The sequence below is a fragment of the Pantherophis guttatus genome, chromosome 1 (assembly GCF_059756535.1).
Source record: "Pantherophis guttatus breed Tessera chromosome 1, ASM5975653v1, whole genome shotgun sequence".
Taxonomy (NCBI): Eukaryota; Metazoa; Chordata; class Lepidosauria; order Squamata; family Colubridae; genus Pantherophis; species Pantherophis guttatus.
The window spans coordinates 219,468,475-219,492,364 of NC_142063.1; the positions used below are offsets into that span (position 1 = coordinate 219,468,475).

The window sequence follows — 23,890 nt, forward strand, 5'->3', positions numbered from 1 at the left end:
TACTTCGATAACAATGAATAGACCTAGATCATGACATGTGTTTCAAAGGTGACGTGCCACTATTCTCCAACAATGACAACTATTCTCAAAAATCGAAGTTCTTGTCAATTTTCAGAGGCTGCAAGAGAATGGGGTGTGTGCTCTTGCACAGCCTTCAAACCCTCTGGTTTGTTTTACTCGTATTTCATTTTTGTAATTATTTGACATTTCTTTATATAATACATAGCACCACACAATTGGACTGCATTTTTTAAAATAAATATGTAAAGAATTGCTCCTTGTTGGGGTGGGGGTGATACGCCAGCTGAATTAAGTTAGGATTTTCTGAATTTTTGATATGCTATCACTGTCCTAGATACTTTAACTCTATGTGTGAATCAGCCCTTTAGCATTTTCACTATATAGTGTATCATTTATAACTTATAGCTGTCTTGTTTTATAGAACACAAGCAACCTTTTCCACTGTTGGAAAAAACCCACACATTTTTCCTGTTAATATTTACGTGTTTCCATACAGAGGCATTATAGAATTTTGCCTAGAGAATTTGTGAGTAAAGAGATTAGGATAAAACTACTGTTGACATCTGATATAAATAGTTGCAATTACTTTTTTTACTGAGTTATTATTAAGTTGATACGTTTCTTAACTCACTTAGATCCTAAATATTTTGTATCCATCCCAGAAACCCTTTAAGTAATGCATTCTTTAAATAAGTATGTAGCATTTATCACACATGTAACCAAGAGAGAATGCAATAAACAAAATGCCAATTTTTTTTTTATTATGGGTGTGGTTTTTTATCTTTTGCTCGAATTTAGCTATTACAACCTGGTTTACAACATTAAAAGAGTATGTTCTTTATGTGATATTTGAACCAAGAACAGGTATTAGTATCTGCTAGAGAGAGAGAGAGAGAGAGAGAGAGAGAGAGAGAGAGAGAGAGAGAGAGAGAGAGAGAGAGAGAAGGGAGACAAGAAAAGAAAGAAAGAAAGAAAGAAAGAAAGAAAGAAAGAAAGAAAGAAAGAAAGAAAGAAAGAAAGAAAGAGGAAAGGAAGAAAGAAAGAGGGTGGGAAGGGAGAAAGAAAGAAAGAAAGAAAGAAAGAAAGAAAGAAAGAAAGAAAGAAAGAAAGAAAGAAAGAAAGAAAGCGGGAGGGATGGGAGAAAGAAAGGGAGGGAAGGGTGAAAGAAAGAGAAAGAAAGATGGACGGAAGGAAGAAAGAAAGAAAGAGGGAGGAAGGGAAGGGAGAAGAAAGAAAGAAAGGGGAAGGGGAGAAAGAAAGAGAAAGAAAGAGGGAGGGAGGGAGGGAAGAGGAAGAGAAAGGAAGACAGTGGGAAGGAAGAAAGAAAGAAAGAAAAAAGAAAGAGAGAAAGAGGAAGGGAGGGAAGGGAGAAAGAAAGGCAGGGAGGGAAAGTGAATGATATATGGATGGATGGATGGATGGATGGACGGACAGACGAATAGAGGGAGGGAGGGAGGGAGGGAGGGAAAGAAAAAGGAGAGGAAGGAAGGACACAAATCCTGGCACTAGACGCAGCTTCATAGGATGCTTTGAAACAGCACAGCAATCCAGGGGTGGAAGAGACTTCAGAGGTCATCTAGTCCAACCCCCTGCTCCAGCAGGAGATCTTATATCATCTTGGTTATTTTGGTGCCTCTAACACAGACGAGAATTTCCCAGAAAAGGGAAGGAGTTTACTAGGCAAGGCTGCCATGCAGAGGAAGGCAGAGATAGTCCTTGACTTACAACAACAATTGAGCCCAAAATTTTGGTTGCTAAGCAAGAGCATTGTTAAAGTGAGTTTAGATGCATCTTACTCAATCCATCCTCCAACAGTGGACATCAATCACTGAGGGCCAGATTAAGAATTTGAGAGCAAAGGCCTGCCAGATTACCGGTGATTGACACACTCGTAAAACAAGGGTAAGGGGACTCCTCGATTTAATGTATGTCCACCATTGAGCCTCGAATCTCCACTGCAAAGCGAGACAGCTGTTCAGTGAGCTTTCACCCACTTTATTACCTTTCTTGCCACCGTTGTTAAGCGAGTAGTTGCAGACCTTAAGTAAGTCACATGGTTGTTAAGTGAATCTGGCTTCTCCGTGGACTTCGTTGGTCAGGTCGCAAAAGGGGATTGCGTGACTCTGGGACACTGAAACAGTCACAAGTAAGAGACAGTTGCCAAGCATCTGAATTTGGAACACCTGACCATGGGGATGCTGCAATGGTCATTAAGTGTGAAAAACAGTCATAAGTTCCTTTTTCCAGTGCCATTGTAACTTGAACGGTCGCTAAGTCAGTCACACAGTCGCTAAGTGAATCTGGCTTCCCCGAATCTCCATTGCTAAGAGAGATAGCTGTTCAGTGAGCTTTCACCCACTTTACGACCTTTCTTATCACCGCTGTTAAGTGGATCATTGTTTAAGCGAAGCTGGCTCCCCCAGTGACTTTGTTTGTCAGACGGTCACAAAAGGGAGATCACGTCACGTGACCCCAGGATGTTGTGACCGTCATAAATGCGAATCAGTTGCTACGCATCCAACTGTAAATCACGTGACCATTGGGATACTGCAATGGTTGTAAGTGTGAAAAATGGTCAACAGTGAGTTGCATTGCAACTTTGAACGGTCACTATATGATATGTTCATAAGTTGAGGACTACCTGTACTGTTTCCAATTTGACGGCAATCCTTGATTTATGACCGTCATGGCTAGCCTTCATCGATGTCATATGTCCGTACATAGGCTTGAGGACAAAAAGGAAATTCCTTTGTAGCACCTTTTGTTAGGCTTGGGATGTTTACATTGCTCTGGCTTTGATTTGGCTTCACATGTCAGTGTTGGGCTAGTGGTTTAAGTTACATGGAATGATGGAGACTGACTGAAGACCACAAGAAAATCCTTTGTAGGTGTGGATAATTAGGAGGAAATCTGGCGTCTTAAGTTCTCTTGAAGTGCTATTCTAACTGTTTAGATGCAGTGTTTGTTTATTCAGGAAACAGGTTGTTAAACATAAAGGGGAGGCAAATCAAAGCCAGAGCAATGTAAATGCCCCAGGCCAAAAAAAAAAAAGATGCTACAAAGGAATTTCCTTTCAATCCTCAAGCCTCCCTTATTGCATGTAGCTGAAAGTCTTCCATAGGAGCCTCAATTTGCATATCTTGATATCAAGATATATGGACAAATGTGAACTTTGAGGTGAGGTCGGGAGATAAAACAGCCCCCCTTTTCAGATGAAGAAAATAATCAAATAAATTAATATTCTGCTCTCTTCCCACCCCACACCTGATCCTGAAGTTGGGCTGTTGTCCCCCCCCCCAGGTATGGACATGGACATACGACATTGGTGAAGGCTGGCCATGACGGTTGTTAGTCAAGGATTGCCATCAAATTGGAAAACAGTGCAGGTAGTCCTCAACTTATGACCGTATCATATAGTGACCGTTCAAAGTTGCAATGCCACTGTTAACCATTTTTCACATTTATGACCATTGCAGTATCCCAATGATCAGGTGATTTACAGTTGGATGCATAGCAACTCATTGGCATTTATGACGGTCGCAGCGTCCTGGGGTCACGTGACGTGATCTCCCTTTTGCGACCGTCTGACAATCAAAGTCACTGGGGGAGCCAGCTTCACTGAACCATCGTCTGACTGACTTGAAAGGACTCAAAGGCTGAAGCCCTGAAGAAAGCAAGGAGCAGGAACAAGCACCGGTGGAGGAAAAGAAAGAGGAAAATGTAGGAAAGGTAAGGACTAGACAGGAGACGTCTCAGGGGATAAGGGATATCCACCTGAGATCCAGCCCTAAGTAAAAGGCAAACAAAGGCAAAGACCAGAGGATAAGAGGAATCCACCTGAGATCTGGCTTTGAAATGGGAAACTGGTAGCAAAAAGGTATCCAGTCGAGGGGCAACAGAGTTGCCAAAAGGGAAGCTGCCAAAAGATGTGCCAGTGGGTTGTATTTTGGCTAATTTTGAGATATTAGGAGGATTAGATATAGGGATCAAAGGCAGCCTTTTCTCATTATTGTATGTCTGTCTGGCCTCAACTTCCCTTGGACAATCCAGGTGATTTTTGGCCATTTCAGAGACCTCATAATATGGGACATATTGAGCAACTAAAAGCAATATTGCAGAAACAAAAGAGACAGACAGAGATATAATATTTGGGTTTATTTGTGAAACTTGTTAATAGTCCATTTCTGTTAGAGGAGTGTGGAGGTAATGTATATGTGTTTCTATGTTGTGTCATTTCGAAGACTTGGGAGAGGAGCAAGACCCTCTAATAACAATAAACAAAAAGGCATTATTATTTATTATTATTATTACTTTTATTATTTTACTTTTATTATTTTAAAAAAAAGGATTTGGAAAAATGGAGCTCATTGGCTTGTGAAAGCTCCCTAAAATGATGATAATAATGATTGGTTTGCCTGGAGAAAGTATGAAAGGAAATATTTGTATGTGGATTTTTTTTTTCTGCAAGCAGTTTGAATGGAGGATAAATGTGTAAATATGCTGATGTGTAAATGCCTGTGTGTATTGACTCCCTATCCCCAGACTGGGAAAGGGGTTAATTATTTTGATTCCCTTTCTTATAAAGAAACCCAGTGCTCCTCCAGTTATACTGGAAGACTCTGAGACTGGTCTGCCACCCTCTACTTACTCATGGAATGATACGCCCAGACAAGGAGTTCCCAGAGAAGTGGGGAGGCTGAGGAACAACAAAATCAAACAGTGAGTGACTCCTCTGACAACCACTCTCGTTCAAAATTGAAACTGTAGATGCAGGCTCCACTCAGAGAAAATATAGTGGTAAGAGGAGGAAATAGATTCTGCCGAATGCTAGTTTACACACCATTTTTTACTTCAGACCTTTATAACTGGAAGCAACAAAATCCCAGTTATAGGGAAGATCCAGAGAAAATGTACTCTCTGTTCTTATCTATTATAAGGACACAGAGCTCCACTTGGGCAGACATTCAGACATAGGTGGATGTCCTTTTAACACCAGAGGAACAGAGACTGGTGAGGTGGGGACAATGGAGCTGCAGTTAAAAAAAAAAAAAAAGAGCATGAGAATGACAACCGCTGGGAATTCCCCCTCACGGAGCCAGAATGGGATCTGGATGATGATGGGGACAATATGAGGCTACAAAATTCTCAATGTTTAGTCTTGAATGGAATCCAAAATGGGGTTCCCAAAATTAAGAATCTTGCAAAAGTATATGAAATAAGGCAAAAGAAAGATGAGACTCCTGAGGACTTTTCTTGAAAGAATATACCAGGCTTTCAGACAATACATTGATTTAGATCCTGAAGCCTCAGACAATCAGAAAATGATAATGATAATGATAACGATGAATTATTTTTATAGGGCAGTCAGCAGAGGATAGTAGAAGAAAGTTACAGAAAGTAGGAGGAGGTCCATGGAAAGACATTTCAGAATTGGTTGAGATAGCTGATCAAGTTTTTTACTAACAGAGGGTAAGAAGAAAATAAGAAAGAAATTCAGAAGGCTATCTTTCTAGCAGATGCCCTTAGGCAGGAAAAGGGGGGAGGAAGGGGACACAATCTGGAAGAGGATGGTGAAGAGAGGGAGTTTAGGGAATCTGAAGTAGTATGGGCATGGAAAAGGAAAGGTCCCCTTGGGACCCAACCAGTGTGCTATATGCAGAAAGGAAGGATAATGGAAGAGTGGACCAGAGGTGGGTTTCAGCAGGTTCTGACCAGTTCTGGAGAACCAGTAGTGGAAATTTTGAGTAGTTCAGAGAACCAGTAGTAAAAATTCTGACTGGCCCCGCCCCCATCTATTCTCTGCCTCCCAAGCCCCAGCTGATCTGGAGGAAATGGGGATTTTCAGTAACTTTCCCCTGGATTGGGGAGGGAATGGAGATTTTACAATATCCTTCTCCTGCCATGCCTACCAAGCCACTCCCACCAAGCCATGCCCACAGAACCGGTAGTAAAAAAATTTGAAACCCACCACTAGAGTGGATGCCTGATGGCTATAGCCATGCAAGAAAGAAAGAAGAATGAAGAGGCCAGGGGCAGGGGCAGGGAGCTAATGCTCCCCCAGCCCCCCAACTCCTGGTGGAAGTCCAAATTGGGGAATCTAAACATAAGATGTTAATAGATACAGGAGCCAGTAGATCTGTCCTTAATAGACTTATTGCTCCTCGGATTACCAATGAGATACCTTTTGTTAGGGCTTCAGGAAAGGCTATAATGTGCCTGAAACAACAAAAGCCCAAATTGCACAACAGGAGGTTAAAAACCTAGGGTATGGCATATCTGCAGGACAGCTGAGACTGTTAGCCTAAAAAGGGAAGCAATTCATTAAAGCCCTCTGTTAATAGAAAACTACTGGGATTCTTGGGGATGGCTGGTTTTTGTAGAATTTGAATCTTTAATTTTTGATTAATTGTCAAGCCCCTTTATGAGACTGTTAAAGAGGGGGATGGGAATATATTTGGATGGATTAGATAATTCAAACAAACATTCACACAAATAGAGAGTGATCTTATGGGAGCACCGGCACTGGGGCTTCCAGACCCCACTACAACTTTTACTGTATTTGTACACAAATGGGAAGGCATTGCAATGAAAGTTCTCACCCAGAAATTAGGCTCATTTGAAAGACCTGTGGCATTGGGATGGCTTGTGAACAGTGGCAGCAACAGGTCCCTGCTAGTTGAAGAAGCTCAACAGATAACCCTATCACCTTATCTCATAGTAAAAGTGAAGTGAATAAATACCCACAATCTGCCATTCCTGATTCTTGGACTGTGCAGCCTGTGACTTTCTCAGTAGAGGAATTGGGACTTAAATTATTGTTCTGGAAACAAAAGCCTCCAGAACCATAGTTGTGTGAGAGGAGAACTATCATCTCCCATCCCATCCCATACATCCCATCCTCGTCGCCAATGGAAAGTGTGTGTGTAGGAACACAGACGAGAAGCCAAACTTCCAGCATCTATGTTTATTCTAGATAATGACTCAGTAAAACCAACATGTAATTTTTGGCTGACAGCCCCTCTTAAAGGAAAATTGTCAGCCTTTAATCAATAACTTTAAAATATGTCCCGCACTTGCGTGGCAGAAGGAAAGCCTCTGCTTACGCCTGCACGGACATAACACATAGGGGTTCTCTCAATTAGAAAATTTCCCCAAAAGGTATTTGTAGCTACCCACACGAGAATTAATATTAAGACAAATAGACTTAACAACTGTCAGGATGAGACCATATGATTTGTTATGTAACTGTGGTCCTCCCACCCACCTATATTATACCCACTTTACCTGAAAGAAAGATTAGAAACCATAGGGAACTTGAACAATCCAGAAAGTACCTGAAGAACTACCAACCCCTTACTTTCTTCTGTGGGCTCTGGTCCCTCAATAAGGTCATGCATTATATACAGGCAGTGGAGGAAATCCTAGCTAATGAGACTGGGGAGGTTTGTTTTTTTTTAATTGCTGCAGCAAAAGAACAAGAAGCCATTCGGAAAATGACAGTTCATAATAGGATGGCTCTAGATATGGTATTGGCATCCTAAGGAGGTATGTGTGCACTACTTGGACAACAATGCTGTGTGCACATTCTGGACAAATTGGAGGGAATTCCACAGCCGAACTACACACATTGGGAAGATAGCTGCAAATTTTGTCATAAAGTGGAATGAAAATATCAGAATGAACTCTAAAAAAGCAAATGTAAAATGTTTTGCTTAGGTAACAGAAGTCAGGTGTAGGATATAAAGAAAATTTGTTTATTTCATTATCCCCCCCACCCCAGACGAATGGAAAGGCTGGTGGTATTTGCTGACAAGATAGTTGCCTGATTTCAACTGGTTAAGAACCTAATAATGACCCTGGCAGGCATAGTCAATTGTTCTCTTAATCACCTGTTGTGGATTGCAATGCCTTCTGCTTTGCCTTTCCAACCTGTAAGCAAACTACGGGGTCTCCCAGTACATGAATATTGATTTTGGTGAATCTTGGAAAATTAAATCATTTTCAGATTCAAAGTGGGAGGGGGGGATGATGGGCTGTCTGCTAAAGTAAAGTAAAGCAAAGTCAGGGCACACACTTGAAAGTAAATCAGGAAGCCTGTAATTGCAGAGTCTGTCTGGCAAGAACAAAGACTCCTTATTCACAAGAAATATGCACATGTACAGCTTGTAACAATTCTGGGTGGTTAGAAAGCTGATAAGAGCAACAAAGAGTTAAGGCAACTTGCAGACCTCAGCTAAATTGGGAATAGAGATTCCTGCAGCAAATAAAATGTGTATTAGGTAACTCCTTAGCCAAGGCTTAGGAATAGGGACAGCGAGACACCAATAAAACAAATTGTAGAATTATTACTAAAATGTTTATTAGATATTTTTTTTATTATTCCGCCTTGTCCTGCTTTCTCCTTTAGTGAAAATGTATAACGCTTTCTTAATCCTTTGTTCTTGGCTCTCTTGGCATTTTGGCCAGAAGCCCTATTCCTTGTGTTATCTCAATAAAAAGCAATCAAAAGTGTCTGGCATTCTTCACTGGCCTCGCCACCAGGTTCAGACCCGAACTGGGGACAACACCTCTCCCCTCATTTTCCCTCAGAAATTTCCCTCACGGCGTTCCCTTTTTTTCCTCCACCCCCCTCTCCGAGCGACCAAATGGTTTGCCCCAATCTGTCTGCCTGACTGATGAAGAAAAAAAAAGGGGAAACGAGGGCGGATCCGAGGCCCTGTGCACGAGCACGCATTCCCCGCTAAGGCTGCCTTGGCCGAAAAGTGTTGATTTGGACCCGGCTGACCGGGAGGAGTGAGGAGAGGGGGGGGGGTTGGTTGGTTAAGCGCGTCACAGGAAAACGACGTTTATTAAAAAACCCAACCCAACCCAAACCAAGCCACAGAAACAAAACAGAAGTCAGACGGGGTGGTTGCGAAAGAGGAAGGGAAGCCGGCCGACCGACCGACCGACCGACCGAGGCCTTGGCGTCAACCGGTAAGGACCGCTTCTGAATAGTAGTGGCAGCGCGGAATTAGGGAGAGCCTGGAGGAGATGGAAAAAAAACAAAACGCGAGCTGCAAGTTGTGTGTTCCTCTTCTTCCCTCGCTGTGGCAATCCCTGACCATGGGGTGGGTGGGCGGGGGCTTCTGGGTGTTTAATTATTATTATTATTATTATTATTATTATTATTATTATTATTATTATTATTATTATTATTATTATTATTATTTAATCTTTAGTGAGATTCACAGCCTTTGAGGCTGGTTAATAGCTCAGCAGCTCGAGTCCTAACCAAGGACCTAGGAACTGTTAAGGTATCGTCGGAGGATGTAAACTGTTCCGAGTAAAGTGGTTTTTTGTATTATTATTATTGTTGTTATTGTTATTATTATTATTATTACTACTACTACTACTACTACTTAGGGTTGGATGTTATATGTCTTATAATCTGAAGGTGCATCCGACAGGAATAAAGAAGGCTGTGGTAATCCATTTAACTTTTTGTGTGTGTGTGTGTGTCTGTGAGGAAGGGAGTAAGAATAAACGCAACCCTTCTCGGTTGCCAACGTTGTTTTAAGAGTGAAGTTAGGACAGGGGCGTACTTCATAAACCCCCGAAGAGCCCCAGTTTCCGTTTGCCACCCGCCATGGATGAAGGCAGCTTGTTGCTCTCTCTCTCTCCCTGTTGGGTGGTGGTTTTTCTTTTGTTAGTTTTACAATTCCGGAAGATTCTTTTAAGCAGAAGTGAAGCTAATTCGGATTCCTTTTGTTTTTGTTTTTTTTAGAACAGGAGAGAGGACGGTGAGGTGGTCTGAAGGAAGTACAGGTAGTCCTCGACTTACAACAGTTCATTTGGTGACCAAAGTTGCAACGGTGTTGTGAAAAAGTGACTTATGACCGTTTTTCACAGCATCCCTGTGATCAAAATTTGAACTCTTGGCACAACAGACTCATATTTATGATGGTTGCAGTATACCGGGCTCATGTGGTCACGTTTTGTGACATTCTGACAAGCAAAGTCAATGGGGAAGCCAGATTCACTTAACAACCGTGTTACTAACTCAACAACTGTAGTGATTCGTTTAACGACTGTGGCAAGAAAGGTCGTAGAATGGAGCAAAATTCACTTAGCAAATGTTTCACTTAGCAACAGAAATGTTGGGCTCAATTGTGGTTGTAAGTCGAGGACTACCTGTAACTGGAAGTGTCATTTTCAGGATATGGTATTACTTTTTCTTGTCCCTCAGTGTTTCTTCAGAGTTGTTAGGGCAGCCACTCTTCCTTAAAAACAGTTTTTTTCTCTTGGTTTTAAGCGTTTAATAAAGGTCTCACAAAGCCTTACTTATATTAAATCTGTTGCTAGGCAAGAATTAATCTGGGTAAGCCTTGGGCATTTGGGATGGCTTGGTTGTCTGCATTACCCAGAAAAGTATTCTTAAGCATTGAGGTGTACAGAGAAAGGACTCAGGAAGACAGGATTTTGGAAGACGATCATCAGGAGAATACCTCATATGAAATTACCAAAATATTATGAGCATCTAGTGCCAATGGCTTTACTTACCTTTTTGTATCTCCAAGTTAAAAAGATCAGGCTGCAGAAATTTATTTTAAAAATATCTTTGGGTAGGACGGATAATGTTGAACTAGTTGTTGCTTCTGTCCTGAAAGTTCCACTCTCATCATCCTCAGCCAACATGTGTTTGTGTGTATTTCAAGTTAAGGGTTAATTATTGTGATACAGACCTGAATCATAGTGTATAATGTGCTTATAATGTATAATGACTAGGAATGAAATATGCATCTGGAACTTAGTGCTTACTTAAATCCATCTGCAAGGCATAATGGAAGAAAGCTTGAAAACATCCCTTCCCTGCTAATGACTAGGCAGTCATGTGCACCTTTGAAACTCCCTGCAAAATATAGCAGTTACATATTATTAGGGCCTCAGTGTTCCCTAAGTAACCTCCAAGGTTGTATGTGCAACTTCATTTTCCTGACTGTGGAATACAATCCAGTAAGGGTAAAAACACAGTGAAAGAAGCCATAGTTGGCTATAGCCACTGATTATGTTTTTATTTAGCTGGTAACTCTGTCCCTGCTTACTTATGGTTTAGTTAACCATGTTTATCTGAATTGACCTGAGTGTTTAGATTCACCCAACATATCAAACCATATACTGATTACACTGACTGGATTTATATAATATAATGTGTCACAAATTAGTCAACCATAATTTTGTCTAAGCTGTTCTGCAGGGCCATTTTATAAGTTCAGTCCTTGTGGAGGGCACCAGATCAAGGAAGGCGACTATAGATGCCTTGTCAGCCAGCTATCCCCCATGCCATCTTTAATTTTCTCCTCAGAAAGCACTTTTCATAGTTAGGTGCGTGCAACTCTAACATTTTTAAAAAACATAAATAAGTTCATTACAAGAAGTATATATTTACACATTTAATTGCCATCACAAAGACATGACTTGTTTATATAGGTCAGTGTTTGGATTCAGAGCCAGACTAATATGGCCAGTGACGGGTACTAAGAAGCAATATGTGATTCTTTATCTCAGTGTTAATTGCAGAAGTACAGTATATGCAAGAAACCCAAGCAACTTTTGCACTGCTACTAATAATGCATAGTTGGATTCTCATTTGATGTTTATTTAATCAGTTTGTTGAATAATTATTATTGGGTTACACAAAATTCTAAGCTATTTTGGTTGTACAAAAAGTTTTACCCAAACTAAAGGACCTCTTAATGCAGTGTGTAAATTGAGTCTGTATGACTTCTTAGAACTAGGTATGTGTAATGTATGTATTTCTATACTGTTCAGAGCATTTTGTCTTATTTTTTTTTCTTCAGGTGACAATGAGAATTTGGTTGCTGCTCACTGCATGGGCAAAAGTTCAAGATTTTTAAGTGGACCTGACAAGTGCTCCCCAAACCACCTCAACATAAGTAGAAGACATGAATCTTCAAAATGATGAGGCAACATCTAGATCCATATTTGCCTGGAATTATTTTTTGTGGGAAGTTCGTTTGGCACTAGTGGCCATTGGCTTCTTTCTCTACTTGGGAATATTTTGTTTTTCACATTTTTTGTCTTCATGTTTGAGTATAACTTACCGCTCATTGCCAACAAAGGAGAAAGTCTTTTGGAATCTGGCTACTACACGAGGCGTGTTCGGCATTCAATGTTTTGTGGCTGGCTTCTGGGCTTTACTTTTAGATCCAGTTTTTCAAGCTGACAAGGTTTATTCCCAGCAGGACTGGAGTTGGTTCAGTTGTCTCATAGCCTCTGGCTTCTTTTTGCTGGAAAATGTAGCCGTTCATGTCTCTAATTTTGTCTTTAAAACATTTGATTTATTTGTGGTTGTTCACCATTTTCTTGCCTTTGGTGGTTTTTTGGGTCTGATAACCAACATAAAATCTGGACATTACATACCTTTGATGGGAATGCTACTTGAGATGAGTACGCCTTTCACTTGCATGTCTTGGATGCTTTTAAAGGTGAGAGAGCAGTGAGCAAAGAAGAGCTATGGTTGCTACATAAAATTACACATCTTGTCTGGACTAGTCCCTAGTGGAAGTCCATATGGCAAAACAGGCTAGAATTGCAGCAAGTCTGAGAGCATGATAACAACTTGTTTCAAGTAATGAGGCATTTTATTCTACAAGTTCAGGCTACAGCTCTCACTCTTCACTTTTTTCTTGCTGAATCTCCTATCTAGAATCTAATCCTCCGTCTCTTCTGTTACTGTATGCATTTCCATTCAGGATGAATGGAAATGAGTGATCAGTCCTAGGCCCATGTCTGAGTACATAGTTGCTTGGAGGTCCTCACTGCTAGTGTTCTTCATCTACTAACAGATGTAACTGTTACAGAAGACTGTCATAATAAATGCACACTTGAAAAGATTAGCTGATTCTCATATCTAGAACATTAAGTGGTAGAGCAACAGCTAGGAGTAACCCCTGATTGAATAATTCATTTTTAAGAGGTTATTTACCTTGATTGAGCTTTTTCCAGATGAAATATTAAATCTATTAATACTGTGTTTATTAAATTTACTACTTTCAATTTAAATTTAACTTTAAATGCTACTTTAAATTTAACTTAGGACTGTGTTTTAGAATACAAAATGCATCCAAAACACTTGTTCTGGAAAAATGTTGTAGAATTAATAAACCTGGTTAGGGAAAACAACTTTCTGTATTTGTCCCCAGCCAATTTGGGGATGATCGAAAATATCACTGGAAGAGGGATGAAGCATTTGAGACTCAAAATAATGCTAGTAGAAATTAGCCATGTAGTTGTCAATTCTTTGTAGCTAATAAGAATGTTCATTTACATGAACTATAATCTGACCTAAAACAGTTCATGTTGATAATTAGTGTGCATTCCAATGAAGAACTAAAGTTGTATTAAGAATTTCAATCCATGATAGGTTTGGCACAAGGGGGAGATCCACCACATCAAATGGAAGACTAGCTGTGAGCTTGTTTTAAGTAGTTAAATGAGATGTGGTTCTATATGAAATACAGTGTCCCGTTTTACAATATTGTGAACTACATACATAATTGGATTTTTTTCTGTGACATGGAACCATAGATTAAAACTGCTATTTCTGTGGATTGCTTGTTGACTGCCCTGCAATACCACCAATCCAAGAAAATAATAATGATCTTGAGCTCTGTTTGGAGAACGTTTATTTCTTACAACTACATACAAAAGTTCATAACTTTTGAGGAAGTTATGTGTAAACCTTGTATATGAAGTCATGACATAATATAACAACTTCTCTTTCTCTAAGACCTTAAGGGGAAGTTAATATATGTGTCATTAGGATAGATAAAGGAAATGACAGCAAATGACAGCAAATGGAATCCATGTAAACTTTTGCTTCTTCATTTGGAGGTGGCAGAGAAAGCAATAAGGAGAGTTGTATATGCAAGAGTTCAGAAGCTCTCCCTTAAAGCTGCTTTATTGGGATAGTGTGTTTTACAATTTTTTGAATATGCCACTTTGAGTCACTTGTGGTCATTCAGCTTTATTAATTGAATATATGAATAGTATTCCTTTAAAACAATAGAATTCTCTATACAGCATACTATAGACTGTACTTTAGACTGAAAATTGAAAACAGCATTGTAATGTAAACATTTATGACAGAAATGCAAACAATTTAGACAGTATTTCAGTTCATGCTTATGTGTAAATGTGAAATCTAAAAACCAGGTCAAAAATTGTGTTACAAGTGCTTATTACAATGTACGGGTAGGAAGTTTGTAATCTTTTAGATACTGCTGAGCTCCAAACAGCTCAGCCTGTGGCTGAGGGATGATGGAAGCTTTGCTTAAACATTGGGAAGACCATAAGCTTGCCAACCCCAACTCAGTATAGTTTCCCAAGTAATAAGTAGGGCTAGAGAGAAAAATGGAAAAATAGATGGTTCCAAGTGGTGGTTGGTTCATACATTATGCTGAGCCATAATATAATTTGTTTGAGCCCAACCATTGTAATATGTAAAGGACAATTTGTCTCTGGCCGTAAATTGTACTTTATTTTATTTTTTTAATTCCTGAGAATTGGCAGACATATACCAGTGGCAAAATTACGTTAGTAGAGGAGGTAAAAGGGATACTGGTGAGTGCCTGTCATTCTAAATTATACTTTTACAATCTAGATTGAATATATTATGTGAGCCCAAACAGCCTCCTCTAGATTAAAATAACTGTAGAAAACAAAAGAGTAAATTATATGAATCCAACCAGCCCTTTCTAGATTTGAATATTAAAAGTAAAAGAGAATAGGTATTAATACATCAGTTATGGTTAATGACACTTTTGATTTATGAAGATTGAAAATCTGGATAATCACTTGTGAAAATATTCTTATTACTATTTTGAACCTAATTGTAAGTAACATAAATTGAAAAACATTTGGGTATACTTTTTATTATATTTGATTAGTTATGAACTACCCACTATTACATATTAGATGAAGAACTGCTTTGTCAGACCATGGTGTTTCCAAGCAGATATGATCTCCAGGATTTCTTTCAAAATATTAAGGAACAATTAAATTCATAGGAACAACTGAGCAATTTAAACACTGTGGGTTATTATGCTTCCATATGGATGTCAAGATCAAATAGGAATCATTTTCTTAGATTTTGCGGAGTTGTGCTAGGAGATTTCTGACCATTTCTTTATGTTTAGGTGAACTTTTTTCCTATTTTCTCCACAACAACTACTCCATGAGGTGGGTTGGGCTAAGAGCCCAAGGTCACCCAGCTGGCTTTCATGGCTAAGGCAGGACTAGAACTCACAATCTCCTGCGTTCTAACATATTGCCTAAACTACTAGATTAAACTGGCTCTTTCTTCTCAATTGAATTCTACTTCCTAGTAATACAGCTTAGGATAATATGGCAGGAAACATCCCTCTTTTTATTTAAATTAAAAGGTAGCCAATACTATTTTCTACAGATTTGACAAACTCCACAGATGAAATATAGATCTGTTGTGGAATAAGTTTGTTTCTGGAGCAATCTTCCAAGATTCATGTGTTGGGACATTTTCTCCTGCATTTTCCAGTTCTGTAACTGATGTAGGGCATGGATTATAAAGTTGCTGTCTTGGCATATGGAAAAGGTTATTTTTCCTTTGAGTGATTCTTTTCAGTCATGAGACAAAAAGACATGAATTTGCTCGAATTGGAAGAACTTAAGCATGCTTCCTAATAGTTTTTCTTGCTGACATTCCATTTTGTCCTCCAAAAGGTGATTCAGATGTTTAATCAAGTTCTTACTCACAAGCTAGCTTTGTTTCAGATTCCCTGCTTCTTTCATAACTTTCAACAAATTTGGAAGTAGTAAGGTTCTATAATGCTTTAACTTTGCAAATATGTTTCTTGTTTCATGCGAAATGTGAAATATGTTTCAATTCTATCTATTTGGTATTTAACTTGGGTTTCTTTTTCCTTTTTCTCTAGGCTGGCCGGGCTAATACTTTCTTTTGGAAGGCAAGTCAGTGGATAATGATCCACATGTTTCACTGCCGCATGATGCTTACCTACCATATATGGTGGGTGTGTCTTTCCAATTGGAATGCTGTGATGGAAAATCTGGGACTCTTACATTTTACTGTTGTATTAACAGGATTGAGTGCTGTTACCTTCATACTTAATCCCTACTGGACATACAAAAAGACTCTTCAACTTTCTTCTCCTGTTGACTGGAATTTTAGTGGTAGGACAATGAAAAATGGTTCATCTGTGAAAGTAAATGGAGAAATATTCCAGAAGAAGGGGCTCTGAAACTGACTTGGATCTCTACGGGTAACTGTAAAATCTGGTCAGAAATAAATAAAACACACAGCTGGGAATATGAAGCTGTGTCTATCAAGGGATCTAAATTACTAGTTTCAAGTAATGCTATCTAATTGGGAATATTATTAACCTCATTTAATAAACATTGCAGGTGTGTCCTAAATGTTGAGCATTCTTAGTCACATGTGAGAATATTCTATAAACCAGCAAAGTGCAGGAAATAAACTGCCTTGTCTGTCCGTCTTTAGAACCTGCATTGCTGTTTTCAGGACTTGCTATTTTGAACATGTCAGCTGTAGGACAGATTATAGTCTAGAAAGGATTCTAGGTCTTGTCTCAAAGAATGTCCAGTATAGGGATTACTTTCCCATTGGATTAGTCAATCTAAAATTGCACTTATCTTCTTGGAATTCTTTTTCATGTATATACAAATCAGTTTCTATTTAAAGTTTGCTACCTTATTTAATGAATGCCAAATGCCAATCCAGTTTAATATCTTATATGAGAAGGGAAGGGTAACATTACATTTTTCCCTATAAAAGCATCAAAATGTTTAACACCAATGCTAGAACATTATGAAGTATAGTTTAGTTTGAAGAGTAATTGAACATTGAAAATATGGTCATAATTTGGGTTTAACATTTTTAAAAAATGTTTCTCTTTGACATGCAATATTCTATAGTGGCTAGTAGAAAAGCCTATATACTTTAAAGATTATTTCCAATACATAACAAATTCAAATTTTGATATGGCACTTCAGGAAAGCTGCTGTTTTGCAGTTTCATTATGAAAAATATTGAAGGTGGTTGAGCTTCCAGCTTTTTGCATCCCCACGTTTTAGACAGAAAATTTATAAAATTCTATTAAGTTCTGTTATTTTGTTAATCCCAGTCCCTAAAATCCAAAATCAACTTATAAATCTTAAAACTTTTCTCAAACTAAGCATTTTAAAAGAAGCAACCTAATAGTTATTCCACTGTTTAATTACTATATAAGGATTGCTGAAACTAATCCTTAACCTAATACTGTATTGCAATGGAAAGTTGTTGAACACTGCCATCTAATGGCAGTTATGATATACAAGTATCCATCTTATTTTAAACAAGCATGCTATAAAATTATCTGGAATATACAACTACTATAAAAGATAATACATTGAGTTTGGTATATATTCTTTTAGTATAGGTAATATAGAATGCATAAGAATCTGAGAGTAAAGCTCAGTATGGAAATATGTAAATGAAATACTTTGAAATATCTCTTTCTCTTCCTACCTGGGTAAAATTAGTGAAAGACAAATGATAAGACTGCACAAAATGTTAAAAGTCTAAAGTTTTTTCCAATTTCTATTTTTTCCCTGTTTAGGAAACAGTATTACAGTTGCAAAAATGCCATTAATATAGATGGGATTGGGATCAAAATCCAATCAGGGACATTTTAGAATGATTAGAATGTTCTCATTGATACATCATTTCTGGAGGATAACAACCTGCCCATTGTTATTTTCTGTGAAAAATCACAGAAAAATTCTGTTCAGTTGCATTTTTCCTGGGGTCTAATCAAAGTGACTGGTCTTCCCAGTCATAATGATTAGCATTTATCTAATGAATGAAGTATAAACATTTGTTTGCAATCTCTCAAAAGGATAGTGATACACTTTTGATATTGAAATCGCAGTTTATTTTGTGACCAAGGCATTGGATCTCTTTCTAGATAGTAGAGGTTCCAAACCAAGCAGCAAAGGAAGAGGCCACACTGTGAGTAGAATGGGTCTCTTTACTGGAATCTCAGTTTGGCACGTGGTGAACAATAGAGTAAAAGGGTTTCTAGCCAGCATTACTGGCTTTTGCTAGCCAGCTGGCTATATGGACTCAGCACACTCCATCCTCCTGTTCCTGGTTGCTCCTGGCTGGCTCCAGCAAGTACTCTTCAGGCCTGGATGGCTTCTGAACTGACCGCAGCTGGCTTGCCTTCCTGGCTCCTCTCCCAGCATGAGTCCCATCACCCAGCACCCATCTGTGGCCCCATGCATCCCCCTCCCCCTATGCCTGTGTGGCAACTCCGAAACAGCGCATTGTGGCCGCTTTGAACGGTGTGCTGTCTCGGACGTTGACAGTTTACCAGTTTCTTTGTTTTTAATTGAAGTAGCAAAGTAATTGCAGTTTGCACAACAAAAACTTTTTATTAAACATTTGCAGCTTGCAAAAATGGAAGCAATCAAATGGTAGATAGTCTACTGGCCACTGAAAAAGTTGCATATATGTAGTATATATTATTTTCCTATGTTTCTGTTGGTGAGAAATTGCACTATGTATGGAATAATGTCTAATGCTTGATCTATAATCAGGAGTAGTTAGTAAACAATTTCAGATACATTTGATGTTTAACCCATAGCTTAGTTACATGTGCAATAGCCACTGTTTTTTTTTTAATGAGTTTAATTTTTCTAGTTCACTTGCCAATACATAGCTTTGGACCCTTGAGGTCTTATTTATCTCAGTTGCCTATAATAATTCAGAGTTTAGTCTATATTTTCCCCCTGACCAAATCAGTACTGTGATTTAGGTGGGAATGCTGCTGCTAATGATTATTTTGATTAGAATCCCTCTCACTCCTGAATATATGTCATTTCTGTTGTGTTCCAAAAGAGGTCAGGCCACACCTCCATTAAATTTGATTTTTTTTTATTCCTTATGCATATGTAAGATGTATATGTGTAATAGTTTATCCTGCTGTCATATTTGGTATTTGGTGGCAGCCTTAGTGACCACGGGCACCACACCAAGAAATGGATGGGTAGAACGTGAGCAGCCATGCATTATTACATAATCCTGTGATTGCAGGTTATGCGTTCTGACTAAAATGTAAAAGATCTCTGTTGCAATGGTTCTTTGCTGCTTAGCACCAAAAAAATAAGTAGGTCCAAGTAATAGAAATGGGAATTTTGCTGGGGCAATTGGTCATATTTGCAACAGAAATAAGACTTTTTTTTCTCTCTTAGAGTATTTTTTAAAAAGTAGAATTGTTGGGATACAGTACCCTTTTGAAAAAATATAGAATAGCTGAGTAGAGTATTTTTTAAAGAAAGAATAGTGGATGTTGGGCATCTGCAGTAGTCTAATAATGAAATCACATGCGTAGATAGAATTTCATTTTTTATTCAAATGTGAGAGCTGAACTAGATAACATATGAGAAATTGGGGTGTTTCAGCTATGCTTTGTTCTTAATTGCAAGCTAGTTTAGATTATTTGCATTTTGTAAACATTTCAGCTCCAAGTTCTTTTTCATGCAAGTGATCTTCAAAATATGTTTCAGTTTGAAGAAAAGTCATCATATACACTTTGTAATGAAGAAAAGTAGGAGGGGGAGGGAATTAAGCACCATTCTCTTTTCCTACTTGCCCTATAAGGTATTACAAAATGTGGTTTACGACTTTCCTACTTAAATAATACTGATAAAGTTGAACATGAGATAGTTGTTTGTACTCTTTGCTATTGAGTTGTCATGCTTTTAGTCTCCCTTACATCTCCTTGCCATCAACAACCAAAAATTATGTGTATTTGGTATATTGATTACCATCCCCAGTTATCTATCATCTGCAAATGGGGGATAGCTACTTCCTAAAAATAAGAACTTTATTTTTAAAGTATTTTATGCAGCAAATATATTTTCTATATTGTTTTTTTTCTTGCTCCTCCGTAATTGATTGTGCTAATAAATGTATTGCTTTCTTTCCTTTTTTAAATTGATTATTTAACAAGCTTTACAGTTATTTGCTTGCAGTTAAAATAATGGGCAGTGAAATATACTTTCTTGTAAGTAAAAATAAATATTTTCTAGCATTTTTAGTTAATATTTTTTTTGCCTAATATATTGAAATGCAATTACCCAGAAGTCTGTCTAGTTTCATTTCCTGTCAATCACAGCCAGTAGCCACTCAGATACTTCGAGATATCTGTATGTGGAATAAAAAAAGGCATAGACTTCTTTGTGGTGCTACTTGGAGGTGTTGATTGTGTAATCCAGTATTCCCAAATACTATAATAGCTGTGAAGTTTGGAAATTAAGTGTATCTGGAGGGCGCCATGATGGGAAAGTCTGTATTCAATCTGGAACAGCATTCAGTACTGCCTAAATCAGTACTTAGCCATTAACAGTCTTATCCTCTGTGATTTTAAAAATGCCTAAGCCACTAGCAACTGCTGCCTTTTTGTAAGAAAGTATACTTTCTTTTGTCTATTCTGAATTAATTCCAGATGATTTCATATTACCTGAAGTCTAGGGAGCTGTTTGTTCTTTATTGTGCTTAATAAACATTTATTATATCTCCATTTAATCTCTCCCTCTCTTGGTAAATTATAGAGAACAATATTTTTCCCCATTCGTGGAAAGGAAAAACTAGAATCAATGTCATGGTTTGTATTCTTCAAGCTCTACAACTTTTTTGGAATGGTACCATGCCATCCAAATTGCATCCTTCATTTCAAATGTGGTTTATATATATTTACATCAAGATGTTAGTTGTTCAGTTTAATCGTTGCTGAATGTAGTTTCTATTTCATTATACTATTTATGTATCACATTTTCTAAATTCACCAGTTTACTTATTCTGTAATCTATCTATGATAGCCTTACTAACTTGCTGTGGTCCAGTTGTGATTATAAAACTCAAGCCACGAGGCCAGAGTACAAACACTGAATTTCCACATTGGACTGTTTGGGGAGTACAAGCAGTAAAGTTTCCAGTTCACCATAGAAGGAGCTACAGTTCTTTTTAACTGTTTCTTTCTTCTGACAGGAAAGCCAGCTGTTATCAAATTCAAACCAAAATTTGGGACCTTAATTGGTTTATAAGGATATGGCATGCAAGAATAGCATATTAAAGTGGGTGGGATTGCAACCCATTTGGGAAAGGGGCTCAGAAGTTTTAAGAAAAAAAATTATCTTCAACACTCCTTTGCCATGCAAATAGCCAAAATATTTTACATCGCCCATGTGGTAAGGCTTTGAGGGTTGCAAAATGGATGCTGATTGGTTTCATGTCTCACAACAGTGTTCATGCTCCTACTTAGTTTATAAGGCAGTATGTGAATGCACTCATTGTATCCAGAGGAGCTTCTTTCCCATAGAAACTCAGTTTGGCACCTACCGGTATTTTAATTTCTCAGTATTATGCAAAGATCTTTGTTTTATTTCTCCAGAAAGTTTTCATTATTAGAACTGCATTAAACATTAAAATCCGTATTTAAAAATAAATAAATAAAATTATTTGTGATAAGTGTCATATCTGTGTATTAAAAATATAATTACTGTAAATTTCTAAATCTGGTTTAAAATTATTTATTTTGATTTCATAATTCAGTATTTTGCTTTACTTAATTGTTCAACTGAAATTGATTTTTAAAACATCACAATATTAAATGGTGCCATCTAAGACATATGTGTGTCAAAGGTGACATGCCACATTTTAGGTGACACACCAGTATTCACCAACACCCACGAACAACTATTCTCGAAAGCACTCCTTGTACTTGTGCATTTTGCAGAGGCAGAGAAAGAGCATTCTCGAAAGCCGCTTTAAGAATGAAGGCTTCATGTGACCTGGAGCAACCTCAGGTAGGTTGCAGGGGCTTATCAATCAAAAGAGAACACCACCTGAAGGTAAGTGATCTTGGGGAGTGCTAGACCACCAGGGCAATTGTACCACTCCCCAAGGCTTGCATGCTTGGGGAATAATGTGAGGTGGCCTTTTTGAATGGAAGTAGTAGAACCCGGGGTGACATGAAGCCCAGATGCTGCTGTTCAGGGTGGCCTAGATGTGTGGAGGGGGAAGATAGGATAGAGAAATGTTTATCTCTTATTCAGGGTGTGCGTGTGACATGCCAGCAGAATCAGGTTAGGCATTTTCTGAACTTTTGCCTCACCAAGCCCAAAAGGTTCTCCATCACTGATCTAATACTATACCAACCCTGTCAGACCTAGTGAGATGGGCAAAACAGATCAGAGAGAGATGGTTCTGCAAATAATCTGGCCCCACACCATTAATTGTTCTATAGGTGAAAACATTTTTTTATTGAACATGATGGCCTACAAGGAGCCAGAGCACCTTGTCAAGCTATGATGGAGGGTAAATTGAGCTGTAAACAATTCCCTGCATTGCCCCAGTTGCAGCTTCTGAATAATATTTAAGGACAACCCTACATAGAGCGTATTGCAGCAGTCTACTTTGATGGGACCAAGATGTGAGTGAGCAATGCTCCCAAACAAAGAAAAGGATGCAGTTGGTGCACAAAGTGGATTTGTGCAAAAGCACTCCTGGTCCTGGTTGCCACCCGGAGTTGTGAGTACAAGATACCCCCTCCTCCATGGTTTGTTGTGCCCTGGTCCTGTCTGGTGCAGTGCAATCCCATTGAGAACTAAAGGAAGTTCTCATCTAGGAGGGCCTAGAACACAAAGCAATTCTGTCTTGTTAGGGTTAAGTTGAAAACTATTTTTCACTTAGATCCTTCCACAGCAAAAGTACTCCAAAAATATAACTGGGTCAGCCTGGCATAGAGACTTAAAACTGAGTATCATCTGCATACTGATATTCTATTTAAAAATCAGTCAGGAAAAAAAATATATAAAAAGCTTAAAAGTACACAGGATTGAGATACATAAGTATTAGAAGATTAAGTAAAAATATTCAAAATAACAGTATTAATAAACCAAGATTAAAAATTACAATAATTTCTACTATCTAAAAAGCTCCCTATATTTAGCAAGTCGAATACAAACTTAAATGTTAAAAGCTTGTGTTTGAAGAAATCCAAATGTTGGCTGCTGTATAGGACCATATGTGGAAGTGTAATCCAAGAATAGCTTCCACATAGAACTGAGTTCTGTATCTGATTTGTTTTTCAAATATAAGGCTACTTTTAACTTTCATGCAGACTCCCACAACTTAAATTTGGTATTCTTCTACAGAGGGATTATATGTAATTGCCAATGAAAAGCAAAAAAATCCTGGGAGCTGTTGTTACTGTGTACAAAATAGCAATAGCACTTACACTTATATACTGGTTCATAGTGCTTTTACAGGATTCTCTAAGCAGTTTGCAAAGTCAGCATATTGCCCCCAACAATCTGGATCCTCATTTTACCAACCTTGGAAGGATGGAAAGCTGAGTCAAACTTGAGCCAGTCAGAATCGAACTCTGGCAGTGAGCAGTGAGTTAGCCTGCAATACTGTATTCTAACCACTGTGCCACCACGGCTCAAGAAAAGCAGCTTGTTATACCTTATGGTAACATTTAGTAATGTTTAACTGAAAAATAGAAGGTTGGAAAGTACATTTAATTTTTAAAATCTGTTCCATTTTATTATAAATCATTTTCCAAAATTTGGGGGCTTTACAGCATTGCCACAAAACATTAAAAAAGTGATCCAGTCTTATTATTGCATTTCCAATGTTTAGAGAAGAAATGATATATTTTTGCAATCAGTATTAGGCTGATATACCACAGTAAAACATACTAGTTTCTTTTAGCATGATATTAACTAAATGTAACATTTTTCC

At 38.2% G+C, this 23,890-nt stretch overlaps 1 protein-coding gene across 1 annotated transcript; it reads left to right on the forward strand.

Annotated features, from left to right (window-relative positions):
* The first annotated feature begins 8,697 nt into the window (after positions 1 to 8,697).
* CLN8 (CLN8 transmembrane ER and ERGIC protein) lies at positions 8,698 to 20,663 on the forward strand. Its single transcript, XM_034436761.2, has 3 exons — positions 8,698 to 8,997; positions 11,862 to 12,509; positions 15,996 to 20,663. The coding sequence occupies exons 2-3, from the start codon at positions 11,967 to 11,969 to the stop codon at positions 16,317 to 16,319; spliced, it is 867 nt and encodes a 288-aa protein (XP_034292652.1). The 5' UTR covers positions 8,698 to 8,997; positions 11,862 to 11,966; the 3' UTR covers positions 16,320 to 20,663.
* The last annotated feature ends 3,227 nt before the right edge of the window (positions 20,664 to 23,890 follow it).